The sequence below is a fragment of the Tenrec ecaudatus genome, chromosome 1 (assembly GCF_050624435.1).
Source record: "Tenrec ecaudatus isolate mTenEca1 chromosome 1, mTenEca1.hap1, whole genome shotgun sequence".
Lineage (NCBI taxonomy): Eukaryota > Metazoa > Chordata > Mammalia > Afrosoricida > Tenrecidae > Tenrec > Tenrec ecaudatus.
The window spans coordinates 194,507,428-194,530,659 of record NC_134530.1 but is presented as its reverse complement, the minus strand read 5'-3'; the positions used below and the strand labels follow the sequence as shown (position 1 = coordinate 194,530,659).

Below are 23,232 nucleotides of genomic sequence, written 5' to 3'. Positions count from 1 at the left end.
TTTAAAAAGCCAAATAATTTTTAACTTAGCGAAATAGCTTAATTTCGTTCACCCTTGAAGTCTGTGTTCGCTACTCATGTTCTAGAATCCGAGAGCTCCAGGAGCAAGCCACAGTCACACACACACACACACACACACACACACACACACACACACACACACACACACCACTCGTCAGCGACAGAGGGGGCAGCACACTGCTGGAAAACACAGCTTGTAATAATGAAAAAAGGACAGAGGTTTGTAACCAATCACTTATTTTCTTTTAAAAACACATGACCACATTAACTGTTTGCTTTACACAACCATCTAGAAACTCTAAAACAGTACCACATTGTGCATTTAACCTACTTTGTCAAGAAGAGAAGTCCACATTTCATCAGAATTCTACCCATGTAAGGAGGGAAAAGGAGTCGGCTAGTCGCATCGTCAGACACTACAGGAGTCCAGAGCAAGCATTAGTTCTTGACGTCACCTTTTCCATTTATCAGAGTGGAGAGAGTCAAAGAAAGAGAAACAGCGCGAGAAAGCAGCACCCACAGAGGACTAATCACATTCCATAGTTACTTCTGACAACTACAGCTCAGGGTTTCATAGGACAGCATCATTTTGACCAACACAGCGTGTGTGAAGCGCGGGGCAAGCAAACACGAGAAGGGGAGAGGGCTTGAAAAGACAAAGACTTTTTCCCACCCGACTCCTCCTGAATACTCATCACTGATGCAAGCTTCTGTGCCCACACGATCAGGACAACAGCACAGTCGTAGTGGCCAGTGTGATCAAGCTACAGTTCTGCTCTCTTTGCAAATGCGATGTGGGCGGACCAGAGCTTTATTTTACAGTGCGAAAGAAAAACCATGTCATGATCGGCTACTCTGTCGGGATCCTCCCACCCTGTTCCCACCATGCTGGTGTTGCCACAGGACACTGGGCAAGTGCAGGCAAGGACTTCAGAGAAGGGGCTGGCAGGAAGGGGACCCCTCTCTCAGGAGCCCTGGTTTCTGGACGCACGTGCTGCAGGCTTCCCGGGGTTGGCGGTGGTGCAGGGGAACGGCACAGGAAGAACTAAAGTGACTCGGTGGCAGTTTTGTCAGTCGCTGGTTTGAAGGTATACAACCGGAGACCGAGACCGTGAGATTACTGGACACGCGGCATCCAAGGCAAACAGCAGGTTATTGGATTGTCCTTCTTAGGTTGATGGCACCCTGAAGAACTAAAGGCGGCTTTGATTTTATAACAAGAGAAATGGCAGGTTTGTTACAAAGGACATACCTTTGGGATGGAAAGAAGTATGATAGCTCTCTTTTCCCCAGGGTAAACTCTCATCTAGCCCCTCTCACTGCCTCAGCAGACAGGGTGGAGGCCGGTCTGAAGTTCTAATTTTACTCAAAAGGCCTTATGAGTCATCTCAACCAGTAGGCTCCTCCTTTCGTCTCCACTGTCAAAGCTAAGGAGATGCTTTCGTTTTCCGGTAGTTGGCGATCGTGTGGTTGAATACAGGAGCCTTGGTGGCGGGGTGGTGAAGCACTTGACTGCTAACCAAAAGGTGGGTCGGCACCTCCGCCGCGGGGCAAAGATGTAGCGGCGGCTCCTGTACAGATTTACAGTCTTGGGAACCCTGTGGGGACAGCTATACCCTGGGTGGTATTCAAGTAGAGGGCAGTGGATTTGGGGTTTTTGGTGTGGTTCAATGCTGGTTAAATGATTGGCTTATAAAACCAACCAGCACAAGTTTGTTGTGCTTTAATATAACCAACCAACTCTATCCTACATTGCTACTGCGCTCTGACTTCAAGTACAAGGCAGAAGAGGGGGAGCTTTTCAGATTCACCATCAAGAATGCCTGAGATGTAGCAATGAATGCGTGTACAAGGAACTGAAAAACTCTGTGCTTCAGCTAATGGCCAGCAGCAAGAAATGTATCTCAGACCCATCAGATAGAGGAAAGGAATTAAGTGGATACATTTGACTGAATCTCCTTTACCTCTTTTCAAAAAGTTCTGTAAGAACCTCTACAGTCTTCACCTAGTTAATATAGACCTTACCTGTGGTGACATTGGTTTTTGTCAGATATGAGACAAACATGATTTTATTGTTAGAAAGTCATTCATTCAATAGTATTTTTTGAGGGGAAAAAAACCTTTGCAGTTAGTATAATTTAAAAATTCAAATACACTATACAGTAAGGAATACTCATTTTGTTGAGGGTGTTAACCAAGTTTCTTCCACACTGTTAAAACAATTATAATCTGAAATGTTTACCAAATAAAGTGCAGTCATTTCAGAGACTCCTGAATTTTAAAGTAAAACAATGGCATGAAAACAAAGGCAGGTAGGTGTCTCACCAGCAACATAATAGCCATGAGTCTTCATCATCAGTTCAACAAGCCTGGATTTGAACTAACATGGCTTCCGAACCCATGGCTAGTACCTCCTGCTCTTCTCTGCTGCCTCCCAAATTACTTCTCTTCTTGTTCTGTTCCTGTCTTCCCCTTAGGATACCTGTTAAGAGACGATGCACTTTTCTTTCTCTAGGTAATGCGCAAATGTCCTTTTGGTCAACCACGTGGACGGATACATGTATCAACAAGTTTCCTCTAGTAAAAGCTCAGTTAGAATCTCGGACAGAACTGTTTAGAAGATCGGGAAGTCATGGATGGTAGGGGTTCTGTAAAGATTAGAGCCTTGGAGACCCTAGGGCACAGAACTGACAGAGTGGCAAGGGGTTTGGTTTGTTATTTTCCCGGAGGCCACTGCTGGGGTAATGGGCATCTTCTCAGACCGTGGCTTCTGAATCTGAAGCTAAGCAGCTCTTCTAAGGAGTTAAATGGCAGGTGCTGGGAACCAAAGTTACACTTGGGCTTTTAACTCGCTCCAATCTTACAAATATCCATTACAACCTAATTAATGATGATTGCTTTGTCATCCTTTTGGTGCCTCCTTGTATGGTTCAAAATCATCAACTATTCTGTTCTAATAGGGTTAATTTATGCACAAGAAAGAAACCAATTTTGTCTGCTTTCTACACGACCTATCATAAAATGAAAAATGAATTTACTTCTTTTGTTTATATTACTTTGCTGTTGGGGAGAATTTTCACTGGTATCCTAAACTGAGTGTTTCTCAAGTAAAGTTAAACCTGCATTTTTAAACCTAGAATCAGACACAGCCTATCTTTGGGTGGGCTGTTTCTCTTTTAAAATGATTATGATTTCTATTGAGAATTTTATTTTATACACCAATAAAACCTCAGGTGGGGCGTAGTATACTCCAAGCTAGGTTCTATCAAAATGGAGAGAAGAATGCATGTTGCCCTTTAAAAGGAAAAAACCTAGACATCACAGTATGTTTCCCACCTTTCCTGTGGAGGAACACTTCTCTCATTGGGGTTTTAAGACAAGCATGAAGCTGTGTGTTTAAATGCATATTTGAGTATCTTTCAGGTAGGCTGTTACATGAGTCTTTTTCGTTTTAACTAGATTATGCCAAAAGGACAAACACATCATAAAAGGGACACACTACATCAATCTATGAAAAAAATAACACTGTTTAGGGGCCAGGATTCTAAGGAAAGACAAAAGCCCCAATGCCCCCAAGATAGAGTGAAGTGAAATGACTAGGGAGTCAAATACTACAAGTCAACTGTATGATCTTGTGAGAGAATGACACTTACCATTTAAATAGCTCTGGACACACATTGGTGCCAATTTTATTTGTACAAGAAATAACTGGCCCACTGGACAGATCTCTATAATCTCAGAATAATTACTGTTGTTTCTTGACAGACCAGTGATAGCAGTCCTCTCCCTCAATAGTAAAAAACAATAGGTAGGGGTGAAAATCCCAAGTATAAATAATCCAATCTTTAATCTATCAAGGGTGACTAAATTATTACCACTGATTATTATAAGTGATTTGATTTATTTAAACTAAAATACTGAAAGAAAAAAAATCCCAAACTCAGTAATTAAATGGTTTCTCTTTAGTTCTGGGCCACAGGACATGCTTGGCAAAGGACACCCCCCCCCCCCAAAAAAAAAATAGCAACCAAAGCCAGGAAATTGGATTATTTTCCAGTAAAACAAATTTTTAAAAATCCTCTCTACTCTGAAAAGGAAAAATTTTTGAAAGATTGTCAGAACAAAGATGGAAGAAACTTCCTTAAAAAAACCCAACTACCTGTCAGTTAATTGATAGCACTTTGGTGCTAAGAGTAACTTTAATAGTCTCCTGAAGCAATGATGGGGTGACTAAAGACTTGTGATGTAAGGGGGTGGAATGAAGGGCAGCACACAAATATTTATAAGACTAAGTGATGATCGCTGCCCCTTTTACTTCTTGACTCTTTGTTTACACCAAGTTGAAAATGACAGAAGTAATTTGCTGGGATGAATTCACTGCTGTTGACTCTCAAGTAGCATGGGGATCAGGAGCAGGTCAGTATGCAATGTGAAGTACTTCATGTGACAACTGCTGTCAATCACACAGGTAGAAATGAATACGCTGAAATTTTCCTCTCCATTTGGGTGGAGGTGAAGTGGTTAAAAGACACTTTATTTTTGTGTCTTGTTAATTTTGTTAAAAATGAAAGAAACACTAAATTTAAGGCCAACCATATTAAAAAGAAGTAAAATCTCTTACGGTTTCAGAGCAATGTGGGTGACTCCAGGGCAGAGTGAAGAAAACGAGACAGAAGTGGAAATGGGCACTGTGTGCAGACTATGATAGCTCCAAATTTCTAAGAAAGCCTTTAAACGTGTATTACCAACTTTAGATCCTCAATATCGACTGTTGTGGGAGATGATGAAATCCAATGTTCGTCTCTTAAAACTGCTACCGAGGTTTGTCTTAGCTGTCGATGTATTGTGAAGGAGGAAGGAGAATTTGTTCTGTGTGCTCAAAAACCCCATCCCTCCACAACAGACGTCTACATTTGATCAAACTGTGGCTCAGGTGCACGCGTCCAGAAGAAAGATGAGGGCACAGGGTTGTTTCTCTCTGCCATCATTTTGTCCTCCAATTTGGAGTTCAGAAAAGCTGCCCCGCAAGTACCCTCCACGTGGACGCACGGGAAAGCACGACCTCAGTGGGTATAACCCGGTGTGGGCAACTGTGCTCCACATCTGTTCCTTAAGGGGAGTGGGGGAGGTCTGAACTCTTACATAAATTTCAACCAGTTGTGTGAAAGTGTGTACGTAATAAGAGACAGGCTCAAGATTCTAATGCCATAGCAACCAAAAAAAGCCAGCAATAGAAACTTTGGTTTACAATGAAAAAGAAAAGAAAAGGTCCAAATTGGTACGGGTGTTCCATCCACGAAGGACTTACTGTGGGGCTGAGTCCTCTCAAGCACTCGCCACCATCATCCCCTGCCTTCTTTCACTGTTGTCACCGTCACTGCACAGGAGCACACCTATCATTCTCTTATGCTTAAGTTTCATAAATAATGAGAAAAACTGTATGTAACAATTACATCATATTTCCCACCCAGCAACCCTCCCACAAATAAGAAAAGTTACATCAAATTAAAAAGCAGCTTCATGAATGAAGGTACTGCCCTACGTTGCACTTTCCCTGCAAGTGCAGCCAGTGCCTTTGCGCTGGGTATGAAGGAAAGGAAACATTTCTCCACATAAACTGACAAAAAATTTAAAAACCAATGTCCGGTTTTAACCAGTCAAAACCGGGCCAACCGGAAGCCGAGCTAACTCGGTACCGTCCCATCAGAAGGTCCGTGTGTCCCATTCTTCATCCTGATAGGTATCTATGTCCTTGTGATTGTAAACAATCCATTGGATACTATGTTTTTGTTCCTCAAAATATCCTCTGATTGGCAAAATGAAGTAAATATTTGTTTTACAACTAGAAAATTAAAATTAAACCAGAAGAAAGAAAAGAAACACAGTGAGCTTGTTTGGAGTCCATAGGATCCGATCTGGAAGAGCTCGGAAAATGTGTCACGCGTCTTCTGTTCCAGCTGGAAAGGTACTCGAGGTTGCATTGGTCGAAGAGAGAACTGAAGACAAGGAAACCAAGGATGCTAATGTAGACTTCTGAGAGCTCAGGTGTTAGCTTCATCGTCGGTGTCTTCTATCAGTACTTTAGTGTCACGGGCCTTGGATCTAGGGGTATGGGGGGGGCAGGATTCAATCAATTAATAAAAATACACACACCATACATAACATTAGGTACATTTTCAATTAAACATACATGTCCTAAATGCATTATTACCTGGGTTTTGAATTCAATTTCAGGTATTCCTGGAAAAGCACTAGGAAACTAGATTACAATCACTCGAGAGCTACAATAGTTAAGTCAAATGTGTGTGTAGTCAAGTCCATTTGACCAGTAGTGACCCTGTAGGTCTGAGGAGAAGTGTCCATGGATTGCCTAGGCTGTAGTCTTTGCGAACAGATGGTCAGGGCTCTTCTCCCAAGGAGCTGCAGGTGACTTTACAACACTGGCCGTATGGCTAGCAGTCCATGCTTAACTACCACCTCACCAGGGCCCGTAGGTCACATGTAATGATGAGTTAATCTGTGAGATACTCTTACATACTGACTTTGGTTTTATAATGATGCAAAGCTATGACCTCTTTCCATGCCAGTTTTAACCTATGAAATAGGAATAATACCTATTTCAGTTAATACTTTCATCTCATGGGTATGGTATGGATATCAAAAGCATCAGCAGAGCACTAAACAAATATTAGGAGTTATGAAGATGACAGAAATACTGCTACTGAAATCTGCCTGAAAATAGGAGAGTTAGCTAGCTGCAGAGAAGACTCTGAAGCATGGCAGGTGACCGTCTTCAACCAATTACCAAGGCCTGATTTAGCAGGGAGACACACTCTAGCGTATGTCAGAAAGCTCAGCTAGGATCAGCTGGCTGAAATTACAGGGCATTTCAGCCCAATATGAGCTATCTACTTCTAACAGTAAAATCAGTTATGAATTTCATTATTAATCATAATTACCAGTTGATGGTCTTAAATTGAATTTTGTCATATTATTATGGGCTTTGTTATACTTATGAATTTTACTATAATGACTGTCTACTCAGCATGCTGTAGAAAAGAGTCCTACTCTGAATGAAAAATGAGAGGAGAAATGCGATTGTTAATTGTTATTGTTAATATATTTTGTAGCCTATAAGGCTTATGGGGTAAAAAGGATGTTGGTGAAATACGCTATGATGTTCCTTGGGCGGAGTGGAAACTGACATTCAAAAAGGTCAAGAACATGTTAAGAGTCCAAGGAGTCAGTATTCAAACTAAGATCTTATTTTAGGTTCTCTTCTCTCTCCCTTGCACACAACCCAGCTCCACTGTTGTAAATATCTTCCTCTGATTGCAATCTACATTACCGGTGTTTTCCACCAAACACTGAGACTGGACATTAAAATCTATTTCCCCAAAGCCTCCCTGGCTGTGAAGTAGAAATAACGTGTTTAGGTTGCCCTCTTCTGGTGACTGTAAAGGAGTAGCCCTTCAACTTGAGGAACCACAGCCACCGACAACATTCCCTTCTAACCCTTTGTAAATACTTACCTTGCTGACCTTCCCTTCCTTTGTTTCCTCAAGAGCAGCGGTCTTCAACCTGCGGGTCAAACCCTTTTGCGGGTTGAAAGACCCTTTACGTGGGCCACCCGATTCATAACAGTAGCAAAATTACAGTTATGAAGTAGCAATGAAGTAATATTATGGTTGGGGGGGTCACCACCACATGTATGAAAGGGTTGCGGGATTAGGAAGGTTGAGAGCCACTGCTCCAGAGGCTTCCCTGGTTTTATCAGAATCAAGCTTTGTCTTGATGCTCTTTCTACTTACCTGCCTGGTCATTCCTTTCCTCGCTCTTTTGTTTATTCTCCTCTCCCGCCCCTACCCACCCCCCTCCCTACTCCCCCAAAGCTTCCTCTGCATACTACTCCGGTATTTTTATCCCTCAGGCAATGTCTACATCTGTTACCTGAAGTATTAGCTAAAGTTTGGGCATTTTCTACTCTATCTCCCTTAAAATCAGTTTCATGGTTCCCAACTTCTGTTTTTGTGGCCCAGTCCACATACCCATGTTGTCTCAATAGCTGCTATTCTGGCCTATAGCTTAACCTTTTTCTCTATAGTGCCACGAAACCCCTCCTGAAAATACTAATTTCATGTCATTCTTTTATGATAAAAATCCCTTGTGATTCTTCCCTGCCTCAAAGACCAATGTTGCTTTCCAATGTGTTTATTCACACTGTGCTTCTGGCTTATTCAGACACCTGCTGATCCTCAAAAAGCTGGTCCTGCTCCCTCCACTCCAATACACTGTCCTAGCTATCCACCCCTAAATTTCAAGTGCACCACCATATAACCTACCTTATTTCTACTTTTAAGAACTTAGAAAGTCAGAAAGTGACAAAATAATCTCATTTCACAGGTAAGAATAACACTGGGAAATTAAGTAACTTGGTCAACAGAGGGGAAATGGCAGAGTCCTAATATTTATAACATGAAAATGATTTTTGCATAAAATCTGCTAGTCAAGTAAATAATTTCCCAGCAAACTTTCCCCCAAATAGTGTACTTGGGAGTGCCAAGCTAGCAAGTCATGCACGAATGACTGTTATACTCAACATGCTCATTATCATTCCGTAGATTGTGCCACATGAAATGACTGTTTATTGTAGGTGAGATCTGTTGAGTATCTGCAATTTTATTTGGTCTAGCTTAATAGCATCTTAGTTTAGAAGTTACTCCATGGTAAAAAACCTTTACAGAAACCTGCTTCCCCGGGAGAGACCCCATACTAACTGGGAAGCGAGGCGAGGCCGGCGCAGGGCTATGCTTTGGTTGTATTTCCACTGGCGGTTCTTCTGGCGGTTGCGCACCCCGTCTTCCTGGTCCATCATCTGCTCCAGGAGGGTCTGGTCATCTGCGTTCAGTGGGGCCACAGAGATGTCGCGCACAGCACGGAATTCACCACAGTTGTTCAGATGTTCGTTCTCCAGGCGGAAAAAGTTCCATACAAATCGCCTTAGGGAGTAAAGCACGCATAAGCATTTTAAAAACGGAAATACTTTAAATTGATTTTGTTGCTACTGAGAATGTACACAGCAAAGCATATACCAGTTCAAACATAAGTATTCTGATAACATCCAAATTTGCTTAAAATATTTATTATGCTAAGTAAATTACTTACATATCTCTTACATATCTACTATCACCTGAGTATCTCCTAGAATATCAAATTTCAACTCATGGAAACTAATATAAGGAATGAAGGGATTAGACTATCAAAATAAAATAGAAAATATGAGGGGAAAGATAACAGCACAGAAGGCAAAGGAATGGAGCTCATGGGAGGCAATTTCAGAACACATTCTTTCACTTCATTCTACAAATATGAAAGACAGGGAAAGGCACCGAATAGAGCAGGCAGACAGATGCAAGGACTAGTAAATAAATCATCGGTGAAAGGTAAGTGCTCTGAAATAGATAATCAGTCAGCTCAAACTCAAAGCCGCCAAGTTCATTCCAAACCCACTGCCCCTGTGCGTTTCTGAGACTGCCGCTCTTCATGGGAATAGAAAGCCTCTTCTTTCTCTCAGAGCGGCTGGTGGTTTCTAACTATTGATCTTGCAGTTAGCAGCCCAACTCATAACCCACTATGCCAACCTAGGTTCCTCTGAAAAGCAAAAAAAAAAAAAGGGGGGGGGTGGTGGTGGTGGAGGAGAGGGAGAGAGAGAATTCAGGCATGATAAGGTTCATTAGGATGGCTGCTCGGCAGAGATGGCATCTACCAGATCTGAGAGATGCAAAGAAGTGAGTTAGGTAAAATACTCCAAGCAGCAAGAACTACATGTACAAGAGGAAAGGCCTTTGGTTTAAACAATAACAGGGACAAATGGGACTAAGATGGAATAAATCAGGTTAAAATGGCAGGAGATAAAGATGGAGTGATAGTTAAGGGTCACAGTAGAGATTTGAGACTTTAAGTGTGATGGAAAACTGGAAAACAATGAGAGTTCTGAACAGGACAATGATACGACTTGTTTGAAAAATCATTTTATCTGTTGTACTGCACACAGACTGAAAAGAGACCCACTAGAAGGTTTTTGGGGTCATCCAGGAAAGAGACAATGATGGCTTGGATTAAGATACTAATTATAGAAAAGACAAGAAACAGACTTGGGATTTATTGTTGAAGATGGAGCTAAATAGCACTTACTGACAAGGGATTCACATCCCTTGAGTTGCCTTAGGCCTTGGTATGAATGAATGGTGTTACCAGTTATTAAGATGAGAGGACCCAGCAATCCTAGAAGTAAAGGTAGGAAGACAAACAAATCTGGACACAGATGTTCACTAGTCCTGACAGTAAAAAGGCAGAAACAGCAGATGAATGGACACACAAAATATGGTCTTTGTACATATAATAAAACATTATTCACCCATGAAGAGAAATTTAGTTGTGGTATACTGTAAGATGGATGAACCCTGGAAACAGTATGTGCTGAGTAAAATAAGCCAGTCAGTCACAAAAGGACAAGGATTCTATGATCCAGTCTTTCTGAACTATCTAGAACAGGCAAATGAACAGAGAACAAAGCTTATTCCTGGTTACTAGGGGCAGTGGGGAAAAAAGGAGAGAGATTCAAGGTGCAGGGGACACTAAGCTTCTGGTATAGGTGATAGGAAAATGTGGAACAGATAAGGGAGATGGTTGAACATGATGAGTAAAATGTCCTAACTACTGTACATGTGAAGATGGTTGAAATGGCAAATGTTTTGTTAAATACACCTATTTACCAGACACAGAAGACTGTAAGCTCATCTGTTTCTACTTTTAGCAATGGTAAATTTCCTTTTTTAATATTTTCAAACATCATACAATTCAATAGTTCAATCACATGAAGAAAAGTTGTACAATTATTAACACAATCAGTTTAAAATGTTTTCTTAATCCTGTACTCATTATTATTAATCCCCATGCCCCCCCAACTATGTTATTAAGCACATATAGATCTGAATTGTCCATTATAATGGAATCTTAACATCTAAAATTATAGTAAATTTCGTTAGGGCCTAAGGGGTTTGAATGTTATGCTTACCCTGGGGGTTCCTGCTTTATTCTATATTTGGAGCTATCCTGTCAGATGACTGATGCTTTTAGGAAAGATTTCAAAAATATTTCACCTGGCACTTTTACTGTTTTCCACGAGAAGGTTGGGCTGAATACCCTAGAATGCTAACTTGCCTGATATGATACAAGATTTTAATTTCTGTCCTCAGTCTTTTTACCTCTCAATTTCTACTCATGACTCTTCTCCAGTAGACTCCAATTCTAAATAAAATAGCTTGTAAGTCATCATCAACAATCAGTTCAATGTTGTAAGTATTAAACTCAAGTCCCTCAATTAGGATTTTCCAACTAAGAGGCTGAAGAGAAGTTGGATAAGAAGTTGAATAATTTAAGCTCTTCAAGTAAAAGTTTAACAATAAATTCCTATCTGTAACTAGTGACTTGCCTTTAGGTAAAAAGGACTTTTGATACACCTTTTACTTGTTTGCTTACCGGAAAACCTCAAGGGGAGCAAAGACAGTAGCAATGATGTCTCCAGAATGAGGCAACACAGTCGTGGAGGTAATTGAGATTTGAATAGTCCAAGCAAAGCGCAATATCACATCCTCAATGATGGCACAGTAGTAATAGGCCTGAGGAACAACACACAGATTGAGTATGCTTCCCACCCCATTCCTTACAAACATGCACAACTAATACTTTACTTAGTGCCGTAGCATTTAAGAATCTAAAAGTCTTTTTTTCTTAAAGTATCCAGAAGTCTTAAGTACACACACATCGCCAATTGACCAGAACCATAATTCATGAATTTAGACATTTGCACATCTGGGCTGTAACATCTTTTGGGGAAAACATTGGCTATATTTAAAATCAGTGTTTATTTTGTTAAAAAACAAAACTTTTTATTATTAGTGTCAGAAGCCATTAAAAAACCAATAGCTCCTTTCCCAACAAGAGACAAATATTTCCAATATCTGTAGCTATTTCTGCTGTTTGCCCTTCATATTCCTAAATGTGTGTATACTACTATACTTAGACTCATCAATGCTTGGCATTATCCATTGCTCTTATGATAGGCAAAGATTTGAAATATGAATACATATCCTTGTTTCTCCCCTTTCCAAGCCTCTTATGACAGCGGCACTGCAAGTTTTAGATCCGGCCACATTCAGGGGATTCAGTATTAGGTTTATATGAAGAACTGTAATTTCATGTAGCCTTTTAGAGTTAGTTAGCCTTAAGTTGATCTACATATGACTGAGATGAAAGCTCATGCTACCGAAAATGTGAAAATCTTTTAAGAGGAATATATTCAATTAAAGATGCAGAGAAGTGAAGTTTTTTTTTAGAAGTTAAGTTTTAATAGGGAGATAATAAACATGCTTCTTGGATTTGAAATGTGGTGTTCAACTGTATGTACTGTCCATCCTAAGAACTGATTTTACAGTTTATCTGGCTGTATATGTGGAAACTCATGTAGGAAAAAAAGCACACATTTTATCATGAAAACATCTAATAGGGAAATGACTTAAACATTCTATTACTAATTTTATTACATGGAACAAGTTTTAGAAGGGGATGAATGAACTTTTATATAAAGATATCGTTTATATAACCAATCGGCATTAAGGAAAAATACATCTCTCATTAAGTCAAGAACAAGAAGTTTGAAAGGACAGTCGTCCGAATGGTCTACTCTTGGGTGCCCATTGTGGTCGTTGGCAGCCACTGAGTTGACCTTGGTTCTCAGTGATCCCATGTGTGCAGAGGAGGAATGCTCTATAAGGGTTTCAAGGCTGTGGCTTTTGGAAGCAGCCGGCCAGGCCTGTTATTCTGAGGTGTATCTGGATGGGCTTGAACCACTAACTATTCGGCCGGCAGTTGAGTGATTACATGTTTCCACTACCCAGAGACTGATCTTTTTTTCCTCAAAATCAGATATATAAAGATATGTTACACATTTTAAATTTGCACATTGGTATGATTATTGCTATAGCTTAGATTAAAAGACAACAATCATTTCTGAATGAACATCCTCTCTTCTACCCTCATTTGCTCACCAGAGGTAACCCTATTACCATTCCTTGTATTTATTCTCCTATCTTTTACCTTCATTTCTCACATTTTAAAACCGCTGGGATTACTCACTAATATTACACATTCATTTATTTTTAAGCATAATTTTGAGTACTAGGTATATTTTGACATATCCAATCCATACTGTCTTCGTCCATCAGAGAAATTTAAAATTGTGAGAGATCAAAGAGATAAAATGCTCAACATGCTCACATAATAGAAGATAATCCACTGTAGTTTGAGTTAGAAGAGAACTGGGATTAAAACTCACGTACCAAGATTCCTAGTTCATTGCTTCATTCCTTTCCCGGGTTTAACAGTGATAGCGATCCTTTCCTGAACACTGAGTAAAGGGCCTCTTGGCCTTTTAAGATTTTAATAAGGAGCCCTGTGGTGCAGTGGTTACACAATGGGGTGCTAACACAAGGCCAGCAGTTCAAAACCATCCCCTGTCCTGAAGGAGAAAAAAGCCTTTCTATTCATGTAAAGAGTTACAGTTTTAGAAACCTGACAGGACAAATTTCTAGGAGTTCCTAGGAGTCGGAATCATCTGAAGGCAGTTGGGCTTCTTTTTGTTCTTTTAATTTATATGTAGATAAAACCTTAAGACAATTTCTCATGTATTACTGATATTTGCAAAATTGAATTGGAATCTGACTAGAACAAATATTGGTTGAAATAATGTAAGGAGAAGTCTTCCTGATTCATCCAAGCAGAACCACACAGTCCCCTCCCTGTGCTCTCATAATACTGCTAAGTTAACCTTCCATTCATTAATTCCAGGAAGATTTATTGAGTCTGCTCTCAACCAAGCACTCAGCTGGACAGTGAGGGATACTGAAACCTAAATGTGGTAATTATAGTACAATGCAATACTTGCTGTAATGGAAATTTATCTAGGCAAACTAGGAGCTGGGCAAATAGTTCAAAAAGCTTATAAGAAAACGAGAGAGCCCTGGTAGCACCGAGTGCTCCTTGAGAGAAAGATGAGCCTGTCTGCTCCTGTAAAGATTCAGTGTAAAGTTGCTATGGGTGGGACTTATGTAACTTGGTGGCGGTGGGTTTGTTTGGGCTTTAGAGAAAGGTATCCTTGAAACACTTAAGATCATTCTTAAAGAGGAAACAGGAGGTTGCAAGGCAGACAAAATGGGAGAGTGGGCTTTTTAGAGGGACTTGTGTGTTTAAAAACAACTAATAATTATAGCAATTTATCCATTCCTCTTCTCACGTATCTGTTTAGCATATAGTGTATTTCCTATAACCAGCAGCCAGTTGATGCACCCCATGTATGTGAGAGCAGAACTGTGCTCTGCAGGGTTTTGTACAGCTGATTTTTTGAGAGCAGTTATTTCCCCCCCAAGGCACCACTGGGTGGACTCAAACTGTCAACCTTTTGGTTAGCAGCTTTTGCACTGTCCAGGGACCTTCTGGTTTCATACGGTGCCTAGGACAGAGTAAACATCCGAGACATTTTCATGGGCTGAATTAGTACTTCTGATAACTACAGTTATTTTTCTTATGAAAAAGGCTTGGACAAAATCTGTGCTGCCTTAGGATTTAGCTGTTGAGCATGTGAGTTTTCTAACACACATACTTTTTGGGGGTAGACAATCTCTTCCCGGAGGAAGGTGTTTTCTCCAGCATTCTTATCAAAGAGACCCCAGTCCATCTTTAGATCCCAGATGAGGGTATAGCAGGAACTGATGATGCAAAAGACAATCCACAGGTAAAAGAACACCATGGTATCCGAGTGACTTCGTGCTGAAGACAGAAAAGGGGAAGGAAAAGAAAAAATGTTTAGGTAAAACTTTTCATTGAAAAATAGATTCTTTGTAGAACTCTGTAAAAGCGGTAAGATTTTTATAAAAATCTCCTTAGGAGGCTGTTAAATTATATATGCCCAAAATCCAAATGTCCAGCTGCTGAGTTGATTTCAACTCATGGTGACCCTATATGTGTGCCAGAGTAGAATTGCTCTATGTAATGCTTTAAACAGCTGGGATCCTTTCAAAGTGGATCTCTGGGGCAGCCTTCTGAGGCACCACTGGGTAGATCTGAACCACCAACCTCTTAGTTAGTAGCTAGGGACAAACTGATGGGGCCATTTAGGGATCTTAAATAATAAATAAAAGTTAAATAATAAATACAATCTCCCTTCAGTCCCAAGTAATTAATGCATTTATAAAATACATATAGCTTGTACAAATGTTCACTTGGTGTTTTAGAAGACCACATTGAATCCATAAAAGTCCAAATAATGGTAATATAAGTTTTCAATGTTATAGAAGATGTCATTTTAATGTTTGCCATCAGGTGGCAGCAGGTGGGAAGAAAATCCGGTACAATTAACAAGGAATGTGCTGCCTTTGCTTCAAGAAATTCTTGGATTGTTTTTATTTTCAAACGACATTTTCTTCACACAACTAGATTTGTTAATATCTTTTTTATGAAGGCCATCAGATAATTCTAAATCGAGATAAAATACCAGAAAGACTAATGAGGAATTTACCCTTAAGGGCTTATTTGAAAGCAAATTTCTCTCAAGTCATAAAGCAAAGCATGATATTCTTTCTTTTAGAGGCAGTTTACTGAAACAAAGGCCACATTTAACTTCATGCTGGGACAATTATAAAGTAACACGTGGCATTATACTGAAAATACTCTAAAACGCACTACATTCAGAATAATACATACACCTCAATTATGTAATTTAGTCTTTTAGCTCTTGGGTCCTTCATATACTCTTGAAATGAAAACCCTCTCCGGTAAGTTACAAAGTCATCATGATGCTATTCTTTAGGTGCAGGATATGGGTGTATAAATGCTATTGTGGTTCTGAATCAACAGGAGAAAAAAACAGCAACAAAACAAGGTCAAAGTGAGCTTCAATTTTAGACTGCTTTCCAAAGAAATAGAAACATTCCCTTTAAAAAGGATCTAAATTATTAAAAAAATATTTTAAAGGGTGATGTATCAAACATTATCCGCAATTCTTCCTAGTTTAAAGCATCAACAAACCCCAAAACAATGCTTATTATCACACTGAGAAATTAATGTACTAGGTGTAGGATTCAAAAGCACCCTTTAGAAATGTATAACCTACTGAGAGAAACAGACATTTATTAATACTGATGATACTTAGTGCTCAAAGTAAAAGTATAAATGAAATGCTAATAGAACATGAAAAGCATGGGAATGCGTCCAACAACTGGACAAGAGGAAGTAGCAGTTGAACTATTTCTAGAAGAATAAATAAACAGTATTACAAAAGTCAGGCAGATGAGGCAAGATCATTTAAGGCTGAGGGAAGATACTGAAAGGCATGGGGATGAGAAAATGCAAGGTGTATTAGAGGAGCTACAAATAATCTAAACCTAGACTAAGTGAATGCAGAAGATGTTAGGGATGAACAGGATTTGAAATAGGTCTAGAGAAGAAATTTTGGATCTGATTGTGGCATGCCTTACTGGGCCCACAGTCAGACCAGTGTTTTAGGAAAAGAACTAGTTGGAAGGTTGTGTTGCCAGCATTACATAATTGGTTAAACAAACAAAAGCAACACGGCTATTCAGTGTTCTAATAGAGTCAATTCATACCAGTTAAAGAAAGCTGATAAATTTACCCAAAATGTATAAGCCCAGTTGTTAAATTATTACTAATTTAAATGACAAAAACTTACAATTAATATATAAAACAAAGGTAATACATATTCAAAATACCCACTTCCTGATTATTTTAATCAGTCACAGATATTATAATTGACTATTATGCATTCTCTTGAGGTTGCATATATTAATGTATTTGTATGACATAAATACTATATGCCTTGGTTATCTGGTAAGCATGCTTTTAATGAACAGTAAGTCCTTTTCACAGTTTAGGAGGCTAGAAGCCTGAATTCAGGGCCCTAGTCCTAGGGGAAGGCTTTTTCTCTCAGTAAGCAATGTGGACCCCAAGCCCCTTGAAGATCTCCATGCCTCAGCATCAAGCTTCCCCTGGGTCTAGAAGATTCACAGCCTAGGGATCTTTAGTCCAAAGGTGGTACTCTGCTCCCAGCTCTTTATTAGTGGTTTACATATAGTAGTAAAATATAGCAGTAGATAAGAAAACAAGTATTTTTAAGTGAGTGTATAGACAATATCAAGTGTTATTAATGAAAGTGTATTTTCTTTCAATCTTTCCTAATTATTGATACAAGTTGTTGAATACAAAATTGATGACCTGAAATGTCAAAGAACCACCTTAATTCACAACTTGGAAATTGTTAAAAAATTTGTCATATTAAAAAAGGTTGAAGGAGGAGGAAGAAAATAATTGTGATGAAACTCATAGGAAGAAATGTAAAAAAAAAAAAACTAAAAAATGCTATTTTTCTGTCATTTCTCCTAGATTTTAAGTACAAGTCCTTTCCATGGAGTATTATTTATAAAATGGTAAAATGGGACAGCTGAGGGGAGTCTGAGTTGCACACCCGAGCCTTTTAGGCTGCCGTGTTCCACCACGCCCGGAGCCATGGGGGAGTGGAGATGTGAACTGGAGCCTTACAGCCTGCTGCACACAAATTCACCCAGAGCCGCGGGAAACTAGAGATGTGGACCAGGGCCTTGCAGGCCTTCTGAGTTGCAGACCAGGATCTTGTAGGCCATTGTGTGCCACCGTGTCTGGAGCCATGGGGAAATGGAGACGTGGCCCACTTTGCAGAAACTTGCCTGGAACTGCTGGGAAACAGAGATGTGGACTGGGGCCTTCTAGGCCCGTGGCCTGCAGCTCTGCCTGGAGCCTTGTAGGCCTGCGGTCTGCGGCTGTGCCCAGAGTCATGGGAAGAAGAGAGGAGGACCAGGGACTTGCAGGCCCGCTGTGTGCTGCCTTGGTTGGAACTGTGGGGAGTCTATATCTCAGACTAGGGCTTGCAGGACCACAATGTGCCTCCTCATTTGGAACCATGGGGATTCTGAGTTGCGGACTGGGACCTTTCTGGGTCACCGCACGTCTCCTTAGCTGGCGCCACAGGGAAGAGGAGATGGGGACTAAGTACTTGCAGGCCTGCCGTGAGTTGCCTTGCTCAGAGTCACGGAATGGGTCTTTGCAGGCTCATTACATGCCCCTTCGCCCGGAGCCATGTAGAGTTTCGGACCAGGTTCTTGGTCCTTGCAAGCCCGCCCAGGAAGCGCCCAGCCCCTGGGGTCTTAGATAGGCACTGCCTGGGTCTATCACAGCTTCGAGAATCTTTGCTAACCAGTCTGCTCCCAGACCATACAGTGGAGAATACATCCCAGGCCCAGAGGGCATCCTTGCCTCAAATGTAACCTAGATCCGGAATACAGGGGACCAACAACCAGGTTCTGGGAGCTCCCCCAGCTCACACTGGTCACATCACCTTAGACTTGAACGGCGCTGCCACCCACCCATTGGCCCCTACAACTGTACCGGAGCTATCCACCAGTCGGATTGAGTTCCCCACAGCTGTCCCCACTGGTGCTCGCAACTTCTCATCGCTGTTGACCAACTGAGTCACTTCAGCACCTACCTACACAGCAGCCTGACCCACCTCTATAGTAGGCCACAGGCAGCCCTTAAAAACACCATTGCCAGTCACACAGTGAAAGAATACAGGGCCTCTTGGTCTCCCAGAAATATGGTGCCCAGTTCTTCGAAATCATCACGTAAACAACAGCAAATCACATCACTCCCAACAAGTTAACAAGACAAACCACATTAGCAAAGCTAACAACACTTACAGAAGAATCTGACGTGGATCTGCCATAAAAAGAAAATTTCAGAAGGCTTCTTGGAGTAATACAGGAGATGAGGGAAGCCACACAGACTAAGGATGCAACAATAGAGGAGATGAAGTCCACTATAGAGGGGATGAAGTTCATACATCAAAAGGAAATACAGGAGCTAAAGGATAAAGTAGCAGAAGCTGTACACAAAATCACAGATCTCATGAATAGACTAGAGGAAGCTGAGAACCATATCAGAGATCTTGAAGACAATTAGGCAGACCTCAGCAAATGAGAAATACAATCAAACAATATAATAAAATAGACAGAAGAAAACCTGAGATTAATGATGGATGCTATGAAGAGAAACAACATCGGAATTACTGGCCTACCAGAACAAGACATAGCAAAGAAGTCAAAAGCTCAACTTAAACGGGAATTTCTGAAAGAAAACTTCCCCACTCTAATGAATGAGAATCAATCACTCATACAAACAGGAGAACACCATATAGCCCAACTCCAACTAGAAGTCAATGAGCCGATACCAATCACCAAGATAACATGGTCAGAGGGAAAAGATGGGAATAAAGAAGCCCACCCAACAAAGACACAGTACAGTGATAAGAAGGGTGATATGAAAACACCCAAATCAAAAGGCACGAGATGTCAGCATTGAATCCACAGATCGTGATAATAACTCTGTCATCGATCGTGATAATAACTCTGTCATCAGCTTTAACTACTACACTAAAACAAAAAGGCTTGCAGACTGGCTTGGAAAACACAATCCTTTGATCTGTTGCCTGCAGGAAACGCATCTTAAGCTTGCAGACACGAATAAACTAAGAATAAAAGGCTGGCAGAAAATATACGCGGCAAACGGCAACTCAAAAAAAAACCAAACCAGCGTCATAATCCTAATCTCAGACAAAACTGATCCAAGGTTCAAACCATAAAAAGAGATGAGAGCCACTTTATAATGCTCAAAAGATAACTTTACCAGGAACCAGTGAGTATAATAAATATACATGCACCAAATGAGTACCCGTCAAATCTGTCAAACTATTGAGAACATGACAAAAGATATCACAGATTCAACAGTTATAGTAGTTAACTTTAGTATACCACTTTCAGAGAAAGAAAGATCATTGCGAAGGAAGCTCAGCAAAGAGACTATAGAGCTAAACACTACAATTAGGAAAATCGATCTGATAGGCATATTTAAAGCTTTCGATCCAAATGCAAAAAATTCACATTCTTTTCAAGTGCGCATGGCACATTTTTGAAAATAGACCACATGCTGGGACACAAGTCAGGTGTGAGTAAATTCAAACACATAGAGATCATACAGACGTCCTTCTCAGATCACCATGACATAAAGCTGGAGATCAAGAAAAGGATGACCAGAAAAACAGGCAAACAATTGAAGGATGAATAATGATCTTCTGCAACATGAGTGGATACTGACCCAGATTAGAGGGAGATCAGAAAGTTTCTAGAAGTTAATGAGAATGAAAATACATCATATCAAAACCTATGAGATATGGCTAAAGCAGTCATCAGAGTTAGCTTGATAGCAATAAGGACACATATGAAAAAGGAAGAGAGACTTATGATGGATATGTGCTCATAAAACCTCCAGCAACTAGAACAGAGTCAACAGAAGAATCCCTCCAATCGCAAAAGAAAATACATAATAAAAGGGCAGAGTTGAACCACTGGGAAGACAAAAGAAAGATTGAGAAAATTAATGCAGCAAAGATCTGGTTCTTTGAGAGGATCAACAGAATTGACAGACAATAATAGCTAGGATGAGGAATGAAACAGGGAGAATCACAACAGACCCTAATGAGATTAAAAGGATAATCACCAAGTACTATGAAAAGAATGGAATCTAATGAATTCAACAATGTGGAAGAAATGAACAAATATTGGGAAAAAAAATCCCTCCCTAGACTATCCCAGATAGAGGTCAAGAATCTAAACAAACCTATAACAAAAGAAAAAATATATATGGTTATCAAGAAGCTACCAAAAAACAAACAAACAAACCTTTCCAGACCAGATGGCTTCATCAGAGATTTCTACTAAGCATTCAGGGAAAAGCAGACACACCGGTCCTCCACAAATGATTCCACAGTGTAGAAAAGGATGGCAAACTCCTCCTACCCAAACTCATTTTACGAAGCCAGTATAACTTTTATACTCAAACAGAGCAAGGATCCCACAGGAATAGAGGACTACAGACCACTACCTCTAATGATCATAGATGCAAAAATCTTCAACACGATATTGGCCAATAGAATACAAAAGTATGTAAAATGCCATTGGCCACCAGGATCAGGTAAATTCATCTTAGGGGTGCAGGGATGGTTTAACATTTGAAAATTCATCAATATTGTACACCACATTGATAAGAAAAAGTATAAGAACCACGCGATAATATCTATAGATACAGAAAAAGCGTTTGACAACATCCAACACCCATTCCTAAATAAGACACTCAGGAGAATAGGAATGGAAGCCTAACAGCTAACATCATAACAAATGGAGAAAAAATGAAATCAATTTCACTGAAAAAGGGGACGAGACAAAGATGTCCCTTGTCCCCACTTCTATTCAATATTGTACTGGAGGTCCTACCTAGTAACATAAGACAACGGAAGGATATCAAAGGTATCCATCAGGGAGAGGAGGAGGTGAAATTATTGTTATTTTCAGATGACATGATTCTGTACATTAAAAATCCCAAAAGCTCCACAACTGGAATACTGACAGCGATAGAGGAATATGGAAGAGTGGCATGATACAAGATTAACAAACAGAAGTCGAATGGTTTGTGATATATATTGGATAAGACCATAGAACAGGATATCAAGAAGGCAGTATCATTCACAATCGCCAAAAACAAACTGAAACACCTAGGGATATATCTAACCCATAAAACAAAAGACCTACACATAATGGGGAAGCCTCGCGGCCCGAAGCCCACAAAATGGAGCTAATCAAGAAGGGAGCATATCTTTATAAACAATCTGGAGGAGAAAACAACGGTACTGACGCTTAGGGGGGACATGTTAGAGGGGGAGGTCGAGGAAAGGAAGTGGTATTAGCAAACCCAGGGACAAGGGAACAACAAGTGATCCAAAGTTGGTGGCAAGGAGGTTGTAAAGACCTGGTAGGGCTTGAGCAAGGGTAATGTAACCGAGAGGAAATACTGAAACTCAAATGAAGGCTAACATGATAGTGGGAAAAGAGGAAAGTAAAAGGAAATAGAGGAAAGAACTTGGAGGCAAAGGGAATTTATAGAGGTCTAAATACATGTATGTACATATGTAACTATACTACTATAAGCTGATGGGGATATAGATCTCTGTGCATATATTTATAGGTTTAGTATTAAGGTAGCAGATGGACATTGGGCCGCCACTCAAGTACTCCCTCAATGCAAAAAAACTTTGTTCTATTAAACTCTGGCATTCCATGATGCTCAACTTCCTGACACAATCGCTGAAAACAAAATGAGTGCATAAGCAAATATGGTGAAGAAAGCTGATGGTGCCCGGCTATCAAAAGATATAGCATCTTGGGTGTCTTACCCAGGGCACTCTGTAAGTTTAATGCTATCCCAATTCAAATACCAACAACCTTCTTCAAAGAATTGGAAAAAACTGACCACTTAATTCATATAGTGAAGGAAGAAGCCCAGAATTAGCAGAGAACTCCTCAAGAAGAAGGACAAAGTCGGAAGACTCGCTTTACCTTTTTTTTACACCTACTACAAACTCCAGTGGTCTACACAGCATGGTACTGGCATAATGACAGATACACAGACCAATGGAAAAGAACATAAAAGCCAGAAATAAAACCATCAGCATAAAGACAACTGATCTTCAACAAGGGCCCCAAAAGCATCAAGTGGGAGGGTGACACCCTATTTAACAAGTGGTGCTGGAAACAATGGAAATCCACATGTAGAAAAATGAAACAAGATTTCTACCTCACCCCATGCACAAGAACGAACACAAGGTGGATCACGGACCTAGAAGTAAAACCTCAAACCATCAGGAACATTAGAGAAGGAATCGGGACAAAACTAAGAACATTGTCCCAGGGCATACAAAGGCTAACTGCAATAGAGCAGAGTACACACACTAGAAACCTCAAATGGACAAATGGGATTTGTAAGGATAAATCACCTGTGTGCATCAAAAGACTTTACCAAGAGGGTAACAAGGGAACCCACAGACTGGGAGAGGATTTTTAGCAATGACACAACAAAGGGCTTATTACGAAAATCTACAATACCCTCCTTGCCTGAAAAAAGAGGAAAACAGTTAACCCTTTGAAGAAGTGGGGAAAAG

The 23,232-nt window shown here is 40.3% G+C and overlaps 1 protein-coding gene across 1 annotated transcript in view; it reads right to left on the bottom strand.

Annotated features, from left to right (window-relative positions):
• Positions 1 to 264: 264 nt before the first annotated feature.
• The window catches only part of XPR1 (xenotropic and polytropic retrovirus receptor 1), a 212,113-nt gene continuing 189,145 nt past the window's right edge, over positions 265 to 23,232 (bottom strand). Inside the window, exons 12-15 of the mRNA XM_075528060.1 lie at positions 14,740 to 14,906; positions 11,562 to 11,701; positions 8,798 to 9,019; positions 265 to 6,122 (exon numbers count right to left, since the gene is read on the bottom strand). Coding sequence (XP_075384175.1) covers positions 6,062 to 6,122; positions 8,798 to 9,019; positions 11,562 to 11,701; positions 14,740 to 14,906 — 590 coding nt within the window. The 3' untranslated portion in view covers positions 265 to 6,061. The remainder of the gene's footprint in view (positions 6,123 to 8,797; positions 9,020 to 11,561; positions 11,702 to 14,739; positions 14,907 to 23,232) is intronic.